General features: G+C 39.9%; 1 protein-coding gene across 2 annotated transcripts in view; it reads left to right on the top strand.

Annotated features, from left to right (window-relative positions):
- Nucleotides 1–24,975, top strand: part of LOC141489190 (uncharacterized) — a 30,876-nt gene extending 5,901 nt beyond the window's left edge. For both annotated transcript variants that reach the window (XM_074189971.1, XM_074189970.1), the window contains exons 3-5: nt 7,823–7,949; nt 9,036–9,131; nt 10,268–24,975. In XM_074189971.1, the coding sequence (XP_074046072.1) occupies nt 7,823–7,949; nt 9,036–9,131; nt 10,268–12,660 (2,616 nt within the window). In that variant the 3' untranslated portion in view covers nt 12,661–24,975. The remainder of the gene's footprint in view (nt 1–7,822; nt 7,950–9,035; nt 9,132–10,267) is intronic.
- Nucleotides 24,976–25,405: the final 430 nt, after the last annotated feature.

Genomic DNA, 25,405 nt, shown 5'->3' with positions numbered 1-25,405 from the left:
ATGAAAGAATAGTTATAAAATTTCCTCTCAGAATGTTTAGCCATTTCCCATAGGTTGTCTGTTATTTTTATCATTTGTCTTTGATGTGCCACTTCTTTACCATTATTTAGACTCCAATTCCTTATAAAACCTTCTTTAATCATCCTTTTATAAATAGAAATTTATTATGATTAATAAATGATGTGTTTAGTATTTTTGCTTTTCTATATTTTGATGGCTTATGCCCCATACCTAGCCTCTGTTAGACCTCTCTCTGTTCCTCCCTTGCCCCACTCACTCCAATTTACCTTTTGAGTTTAATCTATTTTTATACTGAGATCTGTGCATGTGGAGAGAGGAGCTGGATGGATGGAGCATCTTCCTTCTCTTTCCTTCTCTGGCCATATTTTCTCTCCCTTGAAGTGAGGTGGCAGGGGGCCTGGTGAGATGTGGAGCCCCCTGAGGACTAGGCCCCATTTTCCCTCCCCCCAGGATGTGGAGAACTTCTAGTACAAAGAGGAGCCACCTTCCCTTTGATCTATACTACTTTGTGTTGGAGAGGAGGAAGAAGAGAATCCATGGGGAATGGGATTTTCATCCCCAGCTATACCTGTTCCTCCCCAAGTGGAGGGGAAATGGTTCCTCCCATCTTGACTGTCTGACTGTTTACCTACCATCTCCTACTGCACTTGTCTTCAGCCTCCTTTGGAAAGAGGAGTGGTGCCTTCCTTTTAATGATAAACACAGTCACACTTGGTCATACCCTACACATCCCAATGATTCCATGGTCATCATTTAAGCCCCCACAACCTATACTTCATCACCTATTTACTTAACCCTAACTCAGCCCACAGTTCCCTGTCAATGCCTCCTACCTCTTATTCTGTGCCTTCTGGAATGGCTGCTTCATAAGAAACAAACTTCCCTTCATCCTAAATATTTTCCTCTCCCTCTCCTTCCATCTGTTATGGAAACCTGATTTTCTTCTGATGCCACCACCTTTCTGGCCGCCCTTCCCAGAATCGTTGCATCTCATTCCCCTTGGCTTAGTGGATGAGGCAGAGGAATTGGGATAGTCCTCACATCCTATGATCACTTCCAGGTTTTCTCCCCACCTCCAGCACTCAGTACACTCTCCCATTCATTTCTACTCCCCAATAAAAATCCTTGTAACTGTTGTCTACAGAGCTCCTGGTTACTTCTCTGCCTTCTTTAATTCAGTACTGTCTTCATAGTAGGGAACTTTGGCAAAAATTCTCCTTCCTCAAAATCATAATATTCAGTTCTTCAATCTACTCCCTTCCCATTAGCTCCTTCTCAGCCACAAATGTGAACAGAAATGGTCACACTCAGGCTTGCCATTACTCACAAATATACCACTTCAATGGTCAAGAATGCTGAAATCTCTTTCCTAACCGTAATCTAGTAGCTTTCCATCTTGGTCATACCCTATACATCCCCCTTTAACAAAACTTTCCATACCTCCAGTCCATCAATTATCTCCCATACCATCTCCCTGACCTGAATCACTCTTTCTCTCTCATCCCCTTGGTGAACCAATCCTACTCCACACTGTCTCCTTTTGAATCCCTAATCCCCTATCCCATTACCAATTATATTCAATCAAACTTCAACTTTGGACCACTCCCATAATTTGTTGCCTGAACAAAGATGGAGAAAATCAGACTGACTGGTGATTGGGTTCACTGAAAATTCTGTTTCACAGTCTGTGGACTCTCACTGCTGCCATGCTATCCTAATATACTTCTCTTATAAACTTACTCTTCTCCACAATGGCTCTTCCAAACCTTCTCTTCCCTCCTCAAAACTCCCATGCCCCACTTCCCTGCTCTCAGCTGAAATCCTTGCCTCCTACTTTACAGAAAAAAAATAGAGACCATTTGCCATAATTTCCCTCTTCTCTTTCTCATCTGTCATCCAGATGCCTTTTGCCACTCTCTCCTCCTTCACACCTGTCTCACATAATGAGATGTCCTTACCCCTCACTCCCCCTCTGCCTGCTCAAGTGATCCAGTTCCTTCCTATCTTTTCCTCTGTCATCCCCATTCTGTCCCTATTTGGCCCTGGAGTTATGAACTGCAGATAGCCTGTGCCATCTTATGAATATCTTAAGACTACTTAGTCAGTGGAGATACCCCTTGCTTCAACCAATCTATGATCCCCCTTCTAATATGTCACTCTTGGATCTCAGGAGCAAGGTCTATTAATTAGTGAGATTTTTTTTTGCATATTTGGATAGCAAATATATAGCATATTTGGATACCCTATAAAAATAGGGTCCCAGAAGAAAGGGGCATCTCAGATTGTGAGGAAGATCAGAGGTTCACTTAATTAGAGGGGACCATGAACCCTATAATAAAGTGTCACCAACTCAAAGCTCTGCCTCAGTTTCTTTTATTGTAGGTGGGACAGTTTTAATCCCCACATGATCCTTTCCTACTATTGTCCTAATTTTTGGCCTTTTATAAATAAATTTAAAATTGGTGTCTCCACTTTCTTCTCACTCTCTTTTTACTCCTTACAATCTGATTTTTGACCTTATTACATTATATTTGCTCTCTCCACAGTGACCAGTGATCTCTTTGGCCAAATCTAATGATCTATTTTCTATCCTAATTATTCTTGGTCTCTCTGCGGGCTTTTATACATATTTATCTCCTCCTTGATATTCAGTATATCCTCTCTGAATTTTCAGGACAAGCCTCTCCTCTCTGATCAATCCTTCTCAGTCTCCTTTCCTAGAACCTTCTACAGATCCCTAAGCACAGAAGTCCTTCAGATTCTACCCTGGATCCTTTTTTCCCCTCTGCCCTACCTCACTTGGTGATATCAGTTCTCATGGATTTAATTGCCATCTCTAAACTAAGGGTCCTCAAATCTACTTATCCTTCCTTAGTCTCTGCTGACCTTCAATTTTGCATCTCCAGGGCGGCTAGGTGGCGTAGTGGGCAGCTAGGTGGCGTAGTGGGCGGCTAGGTGGTGTAGTGGATAAAGCACCAGCCTTGGAGTCAGGAGTACCTGGGTTCAAATCTGGCCTCAGACACTTAATAATTACCTAGCTGTGTGGCCTTGGGCAAGCCACTTAACCCCATTTGCCTTGAAAAAAATTTTTTTTGCATCTCCAACTGACCTTTCAGACATCTCAAATTAGATGTCCGATGGACATCTTAAACCCAACATGTCCAAAACAAATCATTTCTTTCTCCATACTCTCCCTTTCTTTCTACCTTTTCTATTAATATAGAGGGCAGCACCTTCCTCTCATTCATTCAGTAGCACAACTTTATCCTGGATTCTTCACTCTCCTTTCCGTTCCCCACTATCCCAAATCCAAATTGATGCCAAAGTCTATTGATTTCTCCTTTGCAACATCTTAATATACCCCCTTTTCTCCTCTGATCATGTCTGGACCATTGAGATAGCATGGGGGTCAGTTGGTCTGCCTCACATCTCCAATCCATGCTCTCTTTACTCAGCAGAGTGATTTTTCTAAAGCATAGTTCAGACATGTCAGCTCTTACTCAGTAAACTGTGGCTCCCAACTGTAGGAACTTCAAAGCCATCTATATCTTTTTTTTTTTAGGTTTTAGCAAGGCAAATGGGGTTAAGTGACTTGCCCAAGGCCACACAGCTAGGCAGTTATTAAGTGTTTGGGGCTGGATTTGAACTGAGGTACTCCTGACTCCAGGGTGGGTGCTCTATCTACTGCATCACCTAGCCACCCCCCTCCATAATCTTAAACATACATACTTTGTCCCAATGATTCTGACCTCCTGGCTGTGTCATAAAGGAGACCCTCCATTGCTTGGCTCTGGAGACTCTCTCTGGCCATCATCCCTCATGCTTGGAATGCCCTTCTTCCTTATCTTCACATACTGACCTCCCTGACTTCATCAAGAAACTTTATTGTTCTGTCTTATTTATTTCCTATTTATTTTTTATTTTTCTTATTTACACAGTTTTGCTTGTTGTGGGGGTCCAGCCTCCACGGAGTCCTTGGAACCTGACAGGAGGGATAGAGTCGGTGAAATGAGTTGAGTCAGCACAGGGGTAAAGGCAGGAGCAGGTTGACTGTCAGCTGCTTGGGTTTATTTTTATAGTCTCAGAATCATGTATGCATCAAGCAAACAAGCTAAGATCATTTCCTTGGTTACAAAAGTGTACAATTTTCATTATCAATCATATAGTTCATGTGGTTACAAGTTTAATCATGTGATTACAAGTTTAATTAATAATCATATAGTTAATTGATCTTTTTATCCCTACTCAGACTATGATGACCTCAACCAATCTGTTACCTTGTTTATTACTACATTGTATAATTAATGCATTTAAAGTTATTAATTAAGTAACTCTTTTAATGGAAAGTTTTTTATATTTTCTGTGTAAGTAATGTTTTTCGATACACTCCCTTAACAATCTATAGTGAGGGTCTTTATGCTTGTCCACCCATCCGTTAACTCTTACAATAACCAATTTTTCTTTCAGGCCTTGTTAGAAACCACGGTTTCTGTGACTTTTTTATTCTTTTCCATGAAACTAAGGCTGTTAGATTTCACATATAGGTCACCTATACTATTTTCTCACCATCTTTTTCATATATTCCTGTGTATAGTAAAGGGGGCAAAACTGTTAATTTCCCTGGAATTCTATCTGACCCATCTTGTATCTGTTTTCCCTGTATATATTCTGACATCTCCTTGGAATTCTCAGGGTTGGGTTTTCCAGAGATTTCATAATGTTGAGGCCTTTTGTATGCCTCAGGGAGAGGCAGTTCTGTTAAATTTGGACAGAGTTTACAATCTGTTTTATTCAAGGAATTTCCTCTGAAATCCTTCCTTTATAGTCATTTCACTGTTAGGGTGAGTAAGTATTGCAATCAATAATAGACCTATAAATATTGGTATGCATGGAATCCCTATTTATATATATTGAAGAAGGAAATGTTCCATCAGGTGGTGTGACTGCCTTGAGTCTTCTTGCTGCAACCGTATCAAGCAGCTTAGAGACCCTGGCTCCCAACAGCTTGTGGTCTCTTTGTTTAGATTGTGAGCTTCTTGAGGTTAGGCATTATCTTTTGTTTCTTTTTGATTCTGCTATGCTTGTGCCTAGTCCATTGTACATACTTAATAGTCATTGAGGAACCCGTTGTGGTAATTTTACTCAATTTTTCTCTATTCTGTTATGATATTTTGATTCATAGAATGTCCTTCCCCCTACCCCTTTTTGTGACTATTCTGTTCATTTTTATTTTAATATGTAATAATAATTTTTATCTACTTCTTCCTCTTTTTCATCATTGTAATCCTCTATCCATTTTATTTTTTCTTTCTAAAATAATTAAAACCACCTACCAACACTCTCTTGTTTTAACTTTTCCCTATCATTCTTTTTTTTTTTAAGTTCTTTTTGCAAGGCAGTGGGGTTAAGTGGCTTGCCCAAGGCCACACAGCTAGGTCATTATTAAGTGTCTGAGGTCGGATTTAAACTCAGGTACTCCTGACTCCAGGGCCGGTGCTCTATCCACTGCGCCACCTAGCTGCCCCTTTCCCTATCATTCTTAAAACTATTAAGCTTCTGAGAGGATAATTGTCACTACTCTGTATACATTTTCACAATTCATTCTCACATCTTCCCTTTCTGGTATACAAATATGTGAACTTTTCTGTGTTTCTCATGGTACCCGTATTTACATTTCCAAATAGCTACTCAGTTCTGGTTTTTTTATTTTCATCATAAACACTTGAAAATCCTCTCTTCTATTGAAAGTCTACTCTGTTCAATAGAATCTTGGTTATAAATCTTTATATCTTACCTTTTAGAACATTGAATTCTCCTTTCTTTTAAGCTGTGGCTGCTAAGTCTTATGTAATCCTTGTTGTGATTCTTTGATATTTGAATTCCTATCTAACTACTTAGAATTTTTTTCCTCCTTTAATCTAGATGCTCTTTATTTTGTCTAATTTTCCTGGGAGTTTTCATTTTAGAGGTGACTTTTCATTTTTTCTAGTTTTCATTCTTTCTAGAGGTGACTAGGAATTCTTTGTATTTTTACTTTGCTCCTCTTCTGGACAGTTTTACTAAAATTTTCTAAAAACCTAGGCTAAACAGTAGATAGAGTGCTGACGCTGGAGTCGGGAGAAACGGAGTTCAAATCTAGCATCAGATACTTACTAGCTGTAGGATCCTAGGCAGGTCATTTAATCCTGTTTGCCTCAGTTTCTTTGTTTATAAAATGAGCTGGAGAAGAAAATAGCAAATCACTTATGTGTCTTAGCCTAGAAAACCCCAAAACGAGTCATGAAGAATTGGACATGACTGAAAAACAACAACAACAAATTATGTTTTTTTCTTTTGATCACAATATTCAGATGGTTGGTTGGTTGGTTCTTATCCTTCATTATCAAAGACTGTGTTTGAGACAAATTACAATGTGTCCGACTATGGCTGATCAATAAAGATATTGTAAATGTAATATTCAAATAATGTAATCAAGGAGACCAAATCAGTTTTTACAATATATTTTCTTTCTTTTTTCTTTTTTGGATCTCATTATGTTGTTGAATCATTTTCTTGTCTAGCTCATTGTAATTTTTATAAAAGCATTCAGTTTTTGTGAGAGGTTTTCTACAATCTGTCCTAATCATCAATTTTTATTCCTTTTCCTTCCTGTGTAATTTCTGTAACCCTTGATTAATTTCTTCCAAATACTCTTGCTGTGTCTTAAAAATACTCCAGCAGTATCTTTAAAAAAAAAAAAGGGTACTTTAAAAAAAAAATCAGACTTTTCCCAGTGCTGTTGAGAGATCACAGTGCTCTTGTTTAGCCCCTGAATTTTTCTGCATCCAAGGTATTTCCTCATGGGGAAAGGTATTTCCTTGCTTTACTCATGGAAAAGTGGGACTGCACTTGGATCCTGAATAGAATGGGCCAAGCTAGGTTCTTCCTTCAAGAGACTAGTTCTCTTCTTGGGGGTTCTTTCTTCTGGGACATTTCCCTGTTGTAGGCCCTTTGTCCCTGCTACTAGGCTTTGGATATTCTTGCACAGGACTTTGGCCATTTGCTTCTTAAAATAGTTAAGCTAATTCTTACTGGAGCCTTTCTGCCTCTGGTACTCTTTGGAACCTTCTACAGTAATCTTAAGCCTGGGCTCTCTGTTCCACTGGACTGGGGCCTTGTTGGTAAATGATCAGTCTCGGGATCTTTGTTCTGGAGTGTTCCAGTGGGTGTTCTCTGAGGCCAGGAGCCCTGAAACCACCCTGAAGGCTCTGCTCTGGGCTTAGCTCTCCCTGTGGCCCTTTTCCCACAGTCTCTGAAAGGAGACCTTCTGTGGATGCCTGGGCTAGATGGAGGCAGTGTAGAGAAGTTGTTCTTCTCTGACCTGGGTGCATGGAGATCTTTTGTGGGGTCTGGATCCCCTGGACCCTTGAATGGTGATCTCCTTACTGAAAAAACAAAAAGTAGAAATAGGAGAACCACTCAATGCTGGATCCTAATTCTTGAGCTGAAATAGTGATTAACACCTCATCTTGTAGATAAAGGAACTGAGACCAGGGAAATGAGGTGATTTGTCCAAGGTCACCCAACAGAAAGTAGCATGACCAGGATTTAAACCTAGGACCTTGGACTTCCAATCTAACCACGCTACCATTATGCTGTTTCTCTCCTAGTGATTATTCTTTCATTGCATATTGCTTTAGGAGCTGTTACAAATGAAATCCTTGATAAGCATTTGATTTGTATTATAGTGAGGTTAAAACCCTAAGGTCCATTTGAGGGCTGGTCCCTGGACAAGCACAAACAAAGGCATTTGGTGTTTCAGGAGGCAGTGAACTTCCAAGATGTGGCAGTGGTCTTCACTCAGGAGCAGTGGGCTTCCCTGGACCCTTCTCAGAAAGAGCTGTACCGGGACGTGATGCTGGAGACCTACCAGAATCTGCTCTACTTGGGTGAGAATGGTTTCTCCTTCACTCTGCTTCCCCCTCCCCAGCCTCCAAAGGGGTCTTAGGTCCTTATTTGATAAAAGGCAACTGTTTGATCTTCAGAGACCAGGAAGTACTCCTCTTCTTGTACCAAGGGGCTTCATGATTGTTATTGTATTTTATGCAATTTACCTTTTGTACTTTCGCAGAAGTATGATAGATTTCTGTTCCAATCCTATATTTTAATTCTCTGCATATCTTCTGCTTCAGGTGTGTGTCCCATAAACCACATGTTGGTTTCTTAAAATTAAGAAAATATCACTGATTTTTTTTGGGGGGGGTCTGGGTGAGGATCCTAAGTGGAACAATCAGAGTAGGCTTTGTGTGGAATGGAGCACTAAGACTCAGACTAGGAAGGATAGTCAGGTGTTGTGGGCACTTTATCCTAAATGTGTCCTTCAGTTCAGATATGAGGTGAGGACAGAATGAGGCCCTTAGTCCAATCAGTACATCATCTGGGTGTGGTGGCTTGCACACTCACCAAAGCAGGAAACCAAGGAAGGAAGTACTGGTCCCATCACACCACAGATGCCATATCATTAGTAGGGAGAAAAAGGTCTCCAAAAGCCAGCAAGTGGAAGGAGCAATAGAGGGAGTGACCAGCCCAGAATGACCCTTTACCTTTTGCTTCATTCTGCACTTGTGGAACTGGTGCACTGTTAGTTCTACTGGGACTTATTGCCAAATATTCTGATCACCTGGGTACTGCTTGGGTTTTATATGAATAAGGCTTTGTGCCTAGGCCAGGATCTGTGGCTTTCTTGGATGGAATGTCTAGGCCTATAGCCCAGAGTTAGGAGATGACAGATACTAATAGATCAGAAGTGAAACATCAGACTAATGTCAGATTCCCTGAGTTATCTCTGACTAGAACACCCATGGTCTCTTGCCATCTCCTTGTGTATTCCAAGATAGGATGGAAAATTTCTCCTGAATTTCCATGTCCTCTGGTATTCATTTCATCTTTGCTGGGTTGAGACTAAGGGCAGCTCTGCTTGATTAGAACTGGTTTTGTCTCCATCTTTACCTAAGACTTCCATTTCCTTTGATCAGGACTGGCTTTGTCTAAGCCCCAGGTGATCCATCAGCTGGAGCAAGGGGAGGCTCCTTGGATGCCAGAGAGAAGAGTTCCAGGGAGCAGCTTTCCAGGTGAGTGAGGGACCAACTCCCAGACAGGGAGTTCTTGAAAATAGTGTCTCCACTAGTCCATCAGTGCATCCTTTCCTTAAAGTCTGACACAAGTCTTTGCTCAGAGCTGCCCAAGGCTGTGACACTGGTGTCAGCCAAAGAAAGGTCATTTCACTGACTCAGCAAGACAGTCTCCTGACATTTTCCGGTCTCAGAAAAGATTCTTGGAATTCAAGATGTAGAGCTGACAGGGCCCTCAGAGGGCCCTCATATTGCTTGTGAAGAAACTTGTTCAGGATCATCCAGGCAGTCAGAGGGAAAACTAGCATCAAAGCCAGTGCTCCTTCCTCAGAACCAGGATAAGTAATACTGTCTTACCTGCTCCTGTTTTCATTTCTCTTTTTTGTGTATGAACTTTGACAAAATCATGACAGATCTTGCATATTCATGTCCTAGTGAAATAAAACTGAAATCACATGAATGAAAGTCTAAAACTTCATAGAAATAGAAGTTATTCTAATTTTGGAGTTAAATAATCAGCCAAAAAGATAGCTATCTCACAGCTATAGTAACGCATTTCTGACCCTAATGCAATGAAGCCAAAGAAGCTCTTAGTGGCCTCAATAGGATAGGAAAGAGGCACTTGAAGACTGACATCGCTGGCAAGAGTGGCAAGGAATGATGTGGAAATGACCAATAATGAGGAGAAAAGCCTGCTATTTTCAACTTAAGACACTTAATAATTACTTAGCTGTGTGACCTTGGGCAAGCCACTTAACCCCGTTACCTTGCAAAAAAAAAAAAAACCCAAACAAAACAAAACAAAAATTTATGAGGCTCAATAGAAAAGTTTGTTTTTTTTAAATAAGCTATCAATGAGGGTCAGCTAGGTGGCACAGTAGCTAGAGTACCACCCTAAAGTCAGGAGCCTGAGTTCAAATCTGGCCTTAGACACCTAACTTGAACAAGTCATTTAACCCCATTGCCTTGCAAAAAAACAAAAAATTTAAAACATAAAAAATAAACTACCAATGAGTATAGGTAGCAGTTTTATTTCATGTTTAACAATAATTATTTTGAGGAGAAATAAGATAGGACTAAAAAGCATAGGAAATATTTCCATTTTCTTTCTTTCCTTTTTTCTTTTTTTTTTTCAGATTGGGAAACTAGGTCTGAAACCAAGGAATCTCTTCTCAAACTGGGCCTATCTGTGGAGAATTTATCTCAAAACAGACTCACAAGGGATGACTTCTCTGTCTCCAACTTGAAAGAGGCCTGGGCATATGATGTAAAATTAGGGAGGCAACAGAGTATTGAGGAGAAAAAGTCCAAGCAAGTAAAAATCACCCAAAGGGAAATTCTTAGGGATATGAGAGATTTTGAAAGTAAGAAGTATGACTCAAGTATCAGTCTAGAACCAAAGTATTTTGTGCAACAGAGAGTAATTATAGGAAAGGATCTTCTCAGAGATGATTCAGGCAGAAACCTGTGTTCAGAACCAAGGAAGTGCCATCGAATTTGCTCTAAGGAGATAGATTCTAGGTATAATGACTGTAAGAAATCCTTCATTTCTCAATCAGACTTTATTGCATATCATAGAATTTATACTGGAGAGAAATCTGATAATTCTAATGAATATGGAAAAACTATCAATTTTAGCCCAGGTATTAGTTTTCATGAGAATATTGGTACTGAAGAGAAAGTCTTTAAATATAATAAATTTGAGAAGGCTTCTATCCAAACTATACAACTAATTGAACATCAGAGAATTCGCACTGGAGAAATGCCTGACTATAGTGACTATGGGGAGCCTCTGAACTATGATTCATTCCTTACTTCCCATCAGAGGATTCACACTGAGAAAAAACATAATCATTGCTTGAAGTCCTTCCTTCAGAATCAACAACTTCCTCATCACCAACAAATTTATACTGAAGAGAAGTTTTATGAATGTAATCAATGTGGGAAAGCTTTCCACAGGAAAGGGCAGCTTACTCAGCATCAGAAAATTCATACTGGAGAGAAACCTTTTGAGTGTAATGACTGTGGAAAGTCCTTCCGCCTGAGAGAGCACCTTACTAGACATCAGAGGATTCATACTGGAGAGAAACCTTATGAATGCAATGAATGTGGGAAGGCATTCCACCTGAGAGAACTCCTTACTCTCCATCAGAGTATTCATACTGGAGAGAAACCTCATAAATGTGATGAATGTGGAAAAGCTTTCAGTCAGAGAGGACATCTTAATTTACATCAGAGAATTCATACTGGAGAAAAACCTTATAAATGTAATGATTGTGAAAAACCCTTTCGTCTGAAAGAGCACCTTACTCGACATCAAAGAATTCATACTGGAGAGAAACCTTATGAATGTACTGAATGTGGGAAGTTTTTCAGACGGAGAGGACTTCTTACTCGACATCAGATTATTCATACTGGAGAGAAACCTTATAAATGTAATGAATGTGGTAAGGCCTTTAGCCTGAGAGAATCATTTACTCGACATCAAACTATTCATACTGGAGAGAAGCCTTATGAATGTAATGAATGTGGGAAGGTCTTTAGCCTCAGAGGATCATTTACTCGACATCAGAGTATTCATACTGGAGAGAAACCATATGAATGCAATGAATGTGAAAAAACTTTCCACCTAAGTACAGAACTTATTCGACATCAGAGAATTCATACTGGAGAGAAACCTTATAAATGTAATAAATGTGGAAAAGCTTTTCATATGAGCACAGAACTTACCAGACATCAGAGGATTCATACTGGAGAGAAACCTTATGAGTGTAAGGAATGTGGGAAGGCCTTCCACCTAAGAGAATACCTTACTCGACATCAGAGGATTCATACTGGAGAAAAACCTTATGAATGTAATGACTGTGGGAAGGCCTTCCGCCTGAGAGAACACCTTACCCGACATCAGAGGATTCATACTGGAGAGAAACCTTATGAATGCAATCAGTGTGGAAAGGCCTTCCACTTAAAAGAGCTCCTTACTCTCCATTGGAGTATTCATACTGGAGAGAAACGTCATAAATGTAATGAATGTGGGAAGGCTTTTAGCCAGAGAGGACACCTTACTGTACATCAGAGGATTCATACTGGAGAAAAACCTTACGAATGTAATCAATGTGGAAAGGCCTTTCATGCAAGAGAACTGCTGACTCTCCATCAGAGTATTCATACTGGAGAGACACCTTATAAATGTAATGAATGTGGGAAGTTCTTCAGCCAGAGAGGGCATCTTACTGGACATCAAAGAATTCACACTGGAGAAAAACCTTATGAATGTAATGACTGTGGGAAGGTTTTTCGTCTGAAAGAACACCTCACTCAGCACCACAGAATTCATACTGGAGAGAAGCCTCATAAATGTACTGAATGTGGAAAGGCCTTCAGCCGGAGAGAACACCTTACTAGACATCAAACAATTCATACTGGAGAGAAACCTTATGAATGTAATGAATGTGGGAAGACCTTCAGCCTGAGAGGATCACTTACTCGACATCAGAGTAATAAATGTCATCCCATCTTTGCAAATTAAGCTAAGATTTTGTAAGACTTGAGTATGGATGATCTACAAACTCTGAGGTGTAAATTAAAGAACTAAGTAATTGGATGGAATTCGGTATCCATTTTTTTCTGACCAATAATGAAAAAATATTTCTCAATTTATAAATTTCATAGAATAGTCATTAAAATGAAAAAAAAAGTCTTAGTTCAAACATTTTGACTCAGTAATCCAAATATTGGACGTGTGCCAAGATCACTAGAAAACAACAAAAGTCCCATTCTTGACACTTCATGATACCATTGGTATTTTCTTGGCAAAGATACTGGAGTTATTTTCCATTCTTTCTCCAGCTCATTTTATAGATAAGGAAACTGAGGCAAACAGGGTTATGTAACTTTTCCAGGGTCACAGAGCTATTAAGTATCTAAGATTAAATTTGAACTCAGGTCTTCCTGACTCCAGACCTAGCACTCTATCTACTACACCACCTAAGCTCAAAGGTCCCATAAATAACATAACAGCTTTTTGGATGCAAAAGATAGCAAAAAAAAACTAGAAATAAATTAGGTATGTATTAATTGTAGAATGGCTACACAAATTTTAGGGTGTGCTTGAGCTGGAATATTACTGTGTAACAACAAAAGATAAATATGAGAAATTTAGAGAGCCATCAAAAGATTGTATGAACTGATAAAGAAAAAGGGAGAAAACCATAAGAACATGAGTCAGAATGATTACAACAATTAAAATTAAACCACTTCCAAAATGGTGCAGGTTAATTATATTGACTCACTTTATTACCAGAAAAAAAAAGTGGAAGAAATAGATCTCCAGTTTCTCCCTAGGGAGATGGGGAACTAGGGGAATAAACTTTTGCATATAGTGTCAGATACGGTTTCTTTGACTGTTGGGTTTTATTATTGTCTTTGTTGTAAAAGAGGATTTTATGTGGATGGTATATTAAAATTATTAATGGGAGGCAATTTGACATACATTTCTCTCTCTCTCTCTCTCTCTCTCTCTCTCTCTCTCTCTCTCTCTGCACATTGAGGCAAATCTAAAAGCATAGATAGAGATAGAAGAAACCAATGCATTTCAATACAACTGCTCCTCTCACACTTACTCTGACAAATGAAAAATGCAGGTAACACCTGGAATTGTCATGACTATGTTTTTTTTTATTATGACAATAGTTATGCCCATCTTTGACCTAGTTAATGTCATGGAAAGAGGTTTATTGATCTCACTAATGTATTTCACACTATTCCTAGAACTGAGAGTAATCAGAAGCAATTTCCATTCATGTAGGAAGGAGTTCAGTATACCTTTTATCATATGCCCCCGGAACTATTTGAATCTTCCATTCTATATACTGCCATAGTTTGGTATTCAAAAAGTGGAACAAAGCCTCACTTTGTGAAGGTTTGCTATATAACTCTAAATTGGTGACATGTTTATTGAGTAGCCTTGGATTGTGTTCTAGCCCACATGAGAGAAAAATGTGAAAAAAATCAACTTTAGACAATCCAGAATCTAGCCTGCTATCAAGTTTAGAGGAATGTCATGGATAAGGGGAACCTTATTAATGTAAATACTCCAAAATAGATTATTGCCTTTTGTTTCCACATAGGTCGAAAGGGTTTTTTTAGAAAACCAACACTATGCCTAAGTTTTTTGTTGGCCCCCATTTACTGAAACACCTAAAAATTTTTCTTTTTTTTTTTAATTGGGACCCAAAATGAAATATGGTCTTGAAAGAACTAAAGTGGGCCATCCAAGAGTTTTTCCCCACTGAACCTTTATGACCCCATGTTTTCAGAGATATCCATAATGAACAAAATTGAAAGGAGTCCAGGGCCAATGCTCCATTCTCTGCACCACCTAACTGCCCCCTCCATACTACTTTTGAAAAGCAGTTGTTCAACTGTTATTGGACTGCAGCTACTAAGTGGATAGTTGCCTCTTGTGAATTTAGTGAGAAAAAGATAATTCCTTCTAACTGGTAGGGCACAGGAGACCTCTTATTAATGCAGATGGTACTTTTAGGATGGCAGTTGTTCCAGTCCCTCTGTAGCTTTCATGAGTAAACTGTAGTGGTTGTGACATCTAGTCTCAGCTAAAATGCCTTGCTTCCTCCACTACCTCAACTGGCCCTGCTTCAAGGATCTGATTCCTAAGGAATATCATGTTTCCTGGTTACATCATGAGAGGGATATGTACAACTATACTTTGGATATCATACTCTAAGGCAAGACTTTTCAACCTTAGGTTATCTTAAAATCACATTAAAATAATTATTCAAGGGCCATACCCACAATTAAAAATACAGTACACAAATATGTTAGTTAATTTGTAGTTTTATGTTTGATTAATGAGTTTTGGTTTCAATTCACTCCTAAAAAAATGACACATTTACACCAACAAAATTAAAACATATATTTAATAAAGTGATTATAAAACAGGTAGAAATAAATCAGTTTTACAGCAAAAATAACCAATAAGTCCTGACATAATAAAAAGAAGAACAAAGCCTACATAAATATAAATATTAAGAGAAAACATCACCAATTTGGGAGAGCTTCAACATCTGAATCAACAGTGGCTGGGGAGTCCCAGGATACAGCCCAGCCTCCAGAGTCCCTATCAGGAAGGTCCCAGGCAGAGCATCTTCTCTATGCGTGAGATTCCAATTAGGCTAAGGTCTAATTAGATCTTATATAGCTTGAGAACAAAGAAGGCTTCTTGCTAATTTTTTTGTGGAATAAAACCAAATTTTCTAGGTTGTCCGAGGAGGGAGCCACCCCTATCCAAACCCCAAGAATTATGGTATTTACATTCAGGAATGGCTAGTTCCTGAAGAGATAGGCAATGTAAATCAAGTACAGCCTTGAGGTCTGACCAGGTCCAGTCAAGGACATTCAGCGGTACTTTTAAATGCTCAAGCTGTTTTAAATATGTGCATAAGATGAATCCTGCTCATCTCCCCTACCTGCACATCAGGGGTGAATTGGGGGTCAGTAATTCTCTGTAGCTAAACTATAAGACCTTACCATGGAAATCTCATATCTTATGTATTAACCATATATCTTACTTTGGTTAGGTTTAGCAAGTACTATGAAAAGTCATGGTAGGGGTGGTTAGGTGGCACAATGGATAGAACACCAGCCCTGGAGTCAGGAGTACTTGAGTTCAAATCTGGCCTCAGACACTTAATAATTATCTAACTGTGGGTCCTTGGGCAAGCCACTTAATCCCATTTTCCTTGTTAAAACCTAAAAAAAAGTCATGGTACTTTTAACTTCTTAGAAAGTAGGGGAACACAGAACAACAAATAAACAACACATCAGTATAAAGGTAGGTGCACACTGCGTAGTCTGCATTATACAAATGGAACACATCCCACAGATCGATTGAAAATTCTGTGCAATGTGTTCCATCTGTAATGCTACTTAAAAACACCAAAGGAAATTAACATCAATGAGATTATTTATTAATGATAGAATTTAAAAAAATCCAATATGCATTCCATGGAAGTCATTTTATTTTTTTGCTCATGAAAATTAAAACCCACAGGCAAACTGCATAAAATTGCACTGTGGGTTACATGTGGCCTACAGGTCATATTTTGGACAGCTCTGCTCAAATGGATAAGTTGTCCTTGCAGGTCCTCTGAGTGGCTGCTGGGTAAGAGAAGCTTGAGGATTGGGTTAGTTAAGATCTCTCTCAAAACTAATTGTATGTTTGATTGATCTGAAACTTGAGAATAGAAGAGTTTCTCTTCTTTGGGATCAGGCTGAATATATCTATAAGCATCAAAAAGAAAAAAATTTGATGTTCTTTTCTGTGGGCAGGTTAGTACCCATTGGGCCCCTATGCTGTGGTAGAACCAATATCTTAAAACCTTCCCAATACAGACCAGGGATTATTGTAATTTGGCAGTGTCCAGAGTGCAAATAGCTCAGGAAGTGGCAGCATCAAACTCACCTAGCTGAATCATTGTAACCTTACTGAATAGCCTTTTCTTGTTATGGCTAAGTAAATTCCCCCCCTTTTTTTTAAGTTCTTGCAAGGCAAATGGGGCCAAGTGGCTTGCCCAAGGCCACACAGCTAGGTAATTATTAAGTGTCTGAGGTCGGATTTGAACTCAGGTACTCCTGACTCCAGGACCAGTGCTCTATCCACTGCATCACCTAGCTGCCCTGTAAATTCCTTTTGTTAGAGGTTTTTTTTTTAAAAAAAAAGAAAACTATTAGTTTTGTTAACTTTTAGGCTATAAGTGGCTTATGCCATTTCAATCTCAAATCCAAATTATCAAACTAGCCTGAGTAGGGTCTGGTCTATAGCATGTTTCCTCTACCAAAAAGGCAGTAGACCTTGGAAAATAGTCCTATTGCTAATCAGGATATGGGGGCCATAATGCCACTTTGTGCTGAGCTCAAAACCATATGATTCCCCTAAGTAGGAACAAGGGAGTTATTTCTATCTAATGGGACCCTGAGCCAACCAGAATATCTGACAATCTCACATGGTCTTCAGTCTGCCCCCAATTGTCAAATTGACCCTCTCCCCCCATCTTGGAAAGTTAGATGCCACTAACTGACAATTGCATCACCAAGTCCTAAATTACTAGGGCCATGTGTCTCACCTCCCAGAAACCATCTCCATGATGAACCAAAGCCACCCTTATAATGGGGAGAGGGGATTTCTGAGATCTATCTTCCAGGGCGTCTTAACCAATCAGGACTACTTTGGGATCTACACTGGCACTTCCTCATTCCTTCCCTGACATAGAGTCATTCAGACACAGAAGCCCCACTCTCTCAGAGGGCTCCATAAATCCTGGGAAACTGGCAGATTCACTTTCCAGGATGGTTCAACTTCCCAGAAAATGAGGGAATGCTGCCTTGCTTTCTGACCACTTGAAGGAGATGAAACTGTCTCTGAATAATGAGAGAATGTGTGTAACAGCCTCTGTCTGCTTCTAGTTTAAAAAGAGAGGAAACTGGGTGGCTAGGTGGTGCTGTGGGTAGAGCATCAGCCCTGGAGTCAGGAGTACCTGAGTTCAAATGGGGTCTCAGACAATTACCTAGCTGTGTGGCCTTGGGCAATCCACTTAACCCCGTTTGCCTTGCAAAAACCTAAAACAAAAGCAAAAAAAAAAAAAAAAAAAAAAAAGGAAACTTCTCTGAAGTAAGCCTTTGGAGGACTGTGTGATTGCAGGTATTTGGAGGGTAGGGGTGGTTTCCAGAATGAACAAAGAAGTGAAAGGCAGGTATCTGCCCTAGCATGGCAGCAGCATTTCATGTCTGCAGCTCCTTTCCTCAAGACAATGACAGATGTCATTGGGGTATTTGATGATTGGGGACAGACTGAGGACCATTGAGATTCTCATATGCTATGGTTGGCTCAGAGTCCCATTAGAAGTAACTCCCATTTCTGACTTTTGAGAGGTACATGTGAGCCCAAGATAGCAGAATGGACATTTTTTTCCAATTCCCACAACCTCTCAAACCTCCCCAAAGCAGAAACTACATACCAAAGCTAAAATAAGTTCAGCTGTTTCCATGGTCTCAGACACCAAGAATCCAAAAGAAGGCAAAACAAAAACAACTCCTCAAAACCTAGGAACTGATGTTCACTGATCCTGTGTTCCCTCAGGACCCTTCCTTCTCACCACCACCCCCACTCCATTCCCCATGCTGCCAGCAGTGAAGGCGAACTGAACCAAGGATAGTGATACAGGCCTACAACATGGGTTCCTCCTCCCCCTTCTAGTGGAGCTCTGGATCCAGGCCTTGACAGCAAGGCTGGCCATAGCCCTTTAGGAGCAGGGGCTGCAGTCTGGAAGCACTAATGCTGCAAATCTCTGACCTCACCTAGCTCTGAATTAGTGCCCGGGAAAGCAGGCTCTATACTGTTGATGCCAGAAAACTCTGAACTGCTAGTCTGAAGTCAAAGAGCTAAGGAACTGAAGGTGTAGGACGGATCACCTGGACATGAAACTTTGTATGTCAGAGATTTGAACAGCCCTCTACCAAGCATGAGGACAGAACACAAGTCAGGTTTTTTTAATTATAAAGATTTTATTTGAGTTTTACAATTTTTCCCTTAATCTTACTTCCTTCCCCCCACCCCCCCACCCCCGCAGAAGGCAATTTGCCAGTCTTTACATTGTTTACATGGTATGCATTGATCCAAATTGAATGTGATGAGAGAGAAATCAAATCTTTAAGGAAGAAACATAAAGTATAAGAAATAGCAAGATCAGACAATAAGATATCAGTTTTATCTTCTAAATTAAAGTTAATAGTCCTTGGTCTTTGTTCAAACTCCAATTCTTTCTCTGGATACAGATGGCACTCTCCTTTGCAGACAGCCCCAAATTGTCCCTTATTGTTGCACCGATGAGATGAGCGAGTCCATCAAGTTTGATCATCACCCCCATGTTGCTATCAGGGTGTACAATGTTCTTCTAGTTCTGCTCATCTCGCTCAGCATCAGTTCATGCAAATTCCTCCAAGGCTTCCCTGAATTCCCATCCCTCCTGGTTTCTAATAGAACAATAGTGTTCCATGACAACATATACCACAGTTTGCTAAGTCATTCCCCAAAGGAAGGACATTTACTAGATTTCCAATTCTTTGCCACCACAAACAGGGCTGCTATGAATATTTTTGTACAAGTGATGTTTTTACCCTTTTTCATCATCTCTTCAGGGTATAGACCCAGTAGTGGTATTGCTGGATCAAAGGGGATGCACATTTTGGTTGCCCTTTGGGTGTAGTTCCAAATTGCTCTCCAGAAAGGTTGGATGAGTTCACAGCTCCACCAACAATGTACCAGTGTCCCAGATTTCCCACAACCCTTCCAACAATAATCATTGTCCTTTCTGGTCATATTGGCAAGTCTGAGAGGTGTGAGGTGGGACCTCAGAGAAGCTGCAATTTGCATTTCTTTAATAGGTAATGATTTAGAACAATTTTTCATATGACTGGATCACTTTGATCTCCTCATCTGTAAATTGCCTTTGCATATCCTTTGACCATTTGTCAATTGGGAAATGGCTTTATTTTTTTTTTAATTTGATTTGGAGTCAGTTTTAAAAGCTGAGGTAGAGACATAGTTAAGTAAACACCGGGTTACTTTGAGATCCAGCCTCCGAGGAAACTATAATCAGAATGGGGAATGTGTCAGAAGTGAATGTAAGGAAAATGAGGTGGGGAGGGAGTGTCTGAAAGTACCAAAGATTCCAGGATGAAGAAATCCCAAAGACTTTGAACATAAAGAGATAGCAGGAAAAAACAGTCACAGAAGGAAATATGACTTTCAGGCCTTGTAAATGAGTTCAGGCATTTATGAATAATTGGTTGGTTGGTTGTTGTCCATTCTGGAAGAGGACCAAATATCACTAAGTTGGGGTCAGCTACAGTGTGTTTGACTGTGATTGATCTGACCAATACAAGCTCAGAAAACTCCTCCATAGGTGGGGCACAAATAGTCCACATGGACATTGGAAATGGAGATGTCCCTAAATTTTCACATCTCATATTTCTTTTGAGCTAAAGTTCTGCTTTGCAACACAGTGCCTTCTTTGATTCAGGCGTGACATGCTGGTTGGTTCAATGCCATTGTTTCCCATGGCTTACAATCAGTTCCAAAGTTCTTCAGAGAGATCTTAACAGTGTCCTTGTATCACTTCTTCTGACCTCCATGAGAATGCTTGCTTGTTTGAAGTAAATGTGCTTGACATTCAAACAACAAGATCAGCCCATTCTGCTGCAGAATTTGAATGCTTGGCATTTCAATTCAAGAAATAATCTTAGTATCTGGTACCTTATCTTACCAGATAGTCTTCAGATTTTTCCTAATTTTCCTAATTTTCAAATAGAAGAGATTTAGTTTCCTAATGTGGGACTGGTTTGCCGTCCAGGTTTCATAGGCTTAGAACAATGAGGTCAACACCACAGCTCTGTAGCAACCTCTTTGTGGGCAACCCAATAATACCATTTTCTCTTCCATACTTTCCTTGGGAGCCTCCCAAATGCTGAACTAACTGGCAATGTATACATTAATCTCATCCTCTATGTGGGCATCCCTGGAAAGCATACTGCCAAGATAAGCAAAGTTATCCATAGCATTCAACATTTCTTCATCTGATGAAACTACTGGTTTCCACCTATGAATGATGTGGGGCTTATTGGTGGAGCACCTGTATTTTTTTGGTATTAGTTAGGCCAAAATGAGCACAGAGAATTGACCATACTTTGTTGCAACTCAGTTTCAGAGGAGTGTACAGTCATCTATGAACAAAAAAGTCACATACCAACTCTCCCTCCATTTCAGTCTTGACCATCAGTATGGTAGCTGACCATGATACTATGTTGGTACTCAGTGAAGGTGTTTGACAAGATAATGATGATGATGTTTTGTCCTTCATTCTCAAAGAAGACCATGACATCAGGGAGGTGATGCCATGACAAGCATATGACTTGGATTTGAGTAAGGGGATGCTGTACTAAGTCCCCAGCCTCACTTTCTCCTCCAGAGCCATCTGGATCCAGTGGCCAGATATGAAGCAGAATGACTGAAGATGGCCTTGGATGAAAGGCAATCAGGGTTAAGTGACTGCCCAAGGTCACACAACTAGTAACTGTCAGGTATCGGATTCAAACGCCCATCCTCCTGACTCCAAGACCAGTGCTCTATCCACTGTACCAGCTAGCTGCCCTGTTAGGCAACAAAGTTGAAAACATCATGCTAAAAAGCATGGAAGCAAGCACAACAGCCTGGTTTCATTTCATTGGTGACTGGGAAAGCATGAGAGCTTTGTCCATTACCAGAATCTAGGCAAGCATGCTTTCATGGAACTAGCATACAATACTGATGAACTACTCTGGGCAACCAAATTTTGCCATAACTTTTCACAAGCCCTCAAACTGAAAGTATCAAAAGCCTTTGTTAGATCAATGAGAGTTGTCTTTTCTGCTCTTGGTATTTTTCCTAAAGTTATTCAGCAGCCTCATTCACCAATCTTTGGTTCTTCCTGAAACCATACGAGCTCTCAGGTATCTCAGGTCTTCCAGGTGAAGGATTAGCCTATTAAAGAGGACTGGCAACAATCTTATTGGCAATGAGTAAGAAAGAACCCCATGCCAACTCTCCATCCCTATAATTGTCACAGGAGAACTGATTTCTCTTTCCTTTATAGAACTGGACAATGGAGTCATCTTAACTCTTGGGGCTAACCTCTTCTCATAAACAGGAAAATTTCTGTTAGCTTTTGTATGAGCAGTGACTCCTTGTCTTGTAAATCTCAGCTGGCATAGAATCAGCAGCAGCCCCTTTGCCACATGAGAGGAGCCTAATGATATTTAAAAACTCTTCATCACCTGTAAGTTTGGCTAGAAAGAGATAGACTTGAAGCAACTTTGAGGGTTCAGCAGTCCTCATGTCAGAGTCAGTGACTTCAGCACTGATGATGATAGTTTCTTGAGAACATAATGGAAATGTTCAGCCTGTATCTCCAGGTTCATGTCCTTATCATTAATAAATGTGGCTCAGAAATTAGGACACACCATAGGTTTTTGGCCCCTATCCTTCAGGGAATCATAAAAGTGCTTTAGATTGTTACTATCGACATGAAACAAATTTATTTTGACTTCTTACTGAGCCAAGAATCCTGCATTTCTCCAAATTTTATTTGCACTCTACTATTGATAGAGTTAAATTCTGCTTTCTTAGAGATGAATGATCTGTCTTCTGGGAAACCTAGTGAAGTTCTCATTGCTCATTTAGCAGTTTCTGAGTTTCTTCATCAATTTTGTCAAACCAGTCTTGATGTTTGTAAGTATTCTGCTCAGATATGGTACTATGGTACTCAGAACTCTGAAAACTGCCACTCCTTTTCTGACCCACTTGACAATTATTTGTTGGCCTAACTTTCCCTGCAAGTTAGTACAGAACTTTTCATGCTTGGAGAATTGTTCAAATCTGATAGTCATCTTGCCTTGGAACCATTGCTTTTTGTTGAATACAATTGTTTAGTTTGGAACAGATGAGTCTTTGATTGGCTTTCTGTCACTCTCACATCCTGCCATTTCCTTTCAGTGACTTGGTCTATTAAATGCTAGTGTTTGCTGGGAGGATGTGTCCACAAAGTTATATTAAGATCAGGTAAACAAAGACAGTGTTGGTGATAAGAAGGTCATGAGATACAAAAGTCTTAAGTGACTGTTAACTGTAGCTGTTTTTGGCTCTATTTTTCCTAAGAACTCCCTGCTGTGTCTGACAGCCTGAGCCTATTCTGGCATTAAGATCACCCAGAATTATAATCTTGTCTTCTTTCAGCACATTCATAGAATTTGACCTGATTAGGGTTTGCCACAATGGGAGCCTACACACTGATGAAGGTAGCATGGTACTTTCCTGTAAGTGGCAATCCCATTGTCATGAGCCTGTTGGTCACTTGTTTTGGAAGGCATACAAGCTCATTGACTAGATTAGCTTTGATTGCAAATTCTGCCTCAGCTTCACAGTGCTCCCTGCACTGCTGACAATCCAGAAAAATGTGTATCTAGCTCTGACTTCAGTCAGCTGGCCTTCATTTGCTAGCCTTGTTTCACTCAGGGCTGCAAGTTGGACATGATACCTGCTGAGCAGGTCTAGTGAATTAATGTTGTCCATGAGTATGCGCACATTCTGTGTTCTGATGGTGAAAGGAATCATCTTCACAAACGTTTTTGTACATTTATTTGTATTTTTACCTCAGTGGGATCCCATAACAAGCAGACCAGGATTGAGTGAAGCAGGGAATTTTTAAAGCACCTTTTCTAGCCCCTTCCTCACATCAGAAGGTGAGCAGTGTGGTCCTTAGAAGCCTGTACAAACATGCAGAGGGCTACCAAATTCCACTGATGCTACAGAACAGTAAGATGATCCTATGGCTTGGGCAACCTGTGTATAGGGTTGTGACTACAACTTCCAGTGTACCCATACTTGCTGCTTCATCACCTTGCCTGTCATCATAGGACTGAAGTTGGTAAAAAATGAAACTGGTATGGATTATTTATTTTGATTCATACATAAATTGGATTTAAAATCACCAGACTCATTCTCTCTTCCAGTTAAGGAAGGCCGATGACAGGACAAAAGTTCAATACAACTGGTGATGGCTTGGGATGCAGGGAATGACCTTGATGTCTGTAGTTTCTAACTAAGCCCTAGATGTTCCACAGTGCTTCTTTCAACCATCTTCATAGCCATTTGAACAAGTGTTCTTCACCCCATTCCCCCAGAGAATGTCTTCACATGCTAGGGCTCAACACCCTTCTAGCTCACAAGTCCTAGGTTACTTACTCTCAACCTGGCATAGCCTGTTGACTGAAACAGTTTTCCTGGGTTGTGACAGTTGCCTATGCTACAGCTTCTTGGAGCCACACATGAGAGGTGGGTTAATCAGTTGGGCATCAAAGGCAACACTAGTCTTCTTTAATATCCTTCACCCTTTTATGAACACAAACTGGTAAAACAAATCAGTAACAACCACTCAGTGAGATAAGACAACCGGAACTTTGAGAACATAGAATCACAGCACACTGCTCCTGAGTAGTTTGGAAGAGCAGTGAGAATTATGAGAGCAGAATCTATGGAGCAAAAACAATGAACAGAATAGAAAAGCTGGCATCTGCTATGGCAAACTTCAGCAATTAGTAAATATTTACAAAGCACCTCCTGTGTGTCAAGCCACTGTGTGAAGGGTGGAGATACAAAAGGAGGTCAAAGACAGCTGCTATTCTCAAGGAACTCACAAAGCAAGCTCTAGAGAGGTTAAATAGGAAAGGAGAAGAAAACAGTGTAATTGGGGAGCAAAGGAGAGAGAACATTCCATATCTGGGAGACAGCCAGAGCCAACACCTGGAGGAGAGAAAGATGGAGGATCTTTTTCATAGAACAGCCAGGAGACATTTAGGGTCTGTTTATCTAAAAGGACTTAGGGGGTGGAGGAAGACTTAAGGATACTGGAAAGGAGGAGGAGGCAAGTGATTAAAAGGCTTTGAATGGCAAACAGAGGATTTTTATATTTGCTCCTAGAGGCAATAGGAACCACTGAGGTTTATTGGGTGAATGGTCAGACTGGCACTTTAGGAAAATTCCTTTAGTGGCTGAATGCAGTATGAATGCTGTAATAAGTGTATATATGGTAGTGTCCTTCAGATGAGGTGGGAGGGAATTGAATTAGGTGATCTCCAAGGTCCCTTCCAGATCCTTGATCTTCATAATCTTTTGTCTTCCTATTGAATTGGTCTTCCTTAGAGACTCTCACTTTGAACTTTAGAGGGGTGGATAAAGAGATGTTATATTTCAGTTTTTCTCATATTTTGAAATAGTTTTCCTTCTTTCCATAATCTCATTTTGATAAAGTTTCTTGTTCATTCATAGGAACTGTTGCTATTGAGTTTAGATGATTTTAAATTAAAATTTCAAAGAATTCAAAATTTAATTATAATAAACCCATAATTTAACTTAATGGAAAATTTTAAATTAATTTGGATTTTGTAGTTTAAAAATTAGTTTTCTGATGAGAATTTTTTCTTATGAATGACCACCTATTTTTGGTTTGCATTGTACTTGTGGGTACTACTGATTCTGAATTCGTCAAGCAAAATATTTTTATAAGTTTCTGTTCTTTTGCATGTTATATTCAATGTATTAATCAGTTCATAAGCATTTACTGAGTCCCTTCTCTATCCATATTCCAAGGAATGAGAGGTAGGAT

The sequence above is a fragment of the Macrotis lagotis genome, chromosome 5 (assembly GCF_037893015.1).
Source record: "Macrotis lagotis isolate mMagLag1 chromosome 5, bilby.v1.9.chrom.fasta, whole genome shotgun sequence".
NCBI classification, from domain to species: domain Eukaryota; kingdom Metazoa; phylum Chordata; class Mammalia; order Peramelemorphia; family Peramelidae; genus Macrotis; species Macrotis lagotis.
This window is presented reverse-complemented; position numbering and strand designations above follow the sequence as displayed.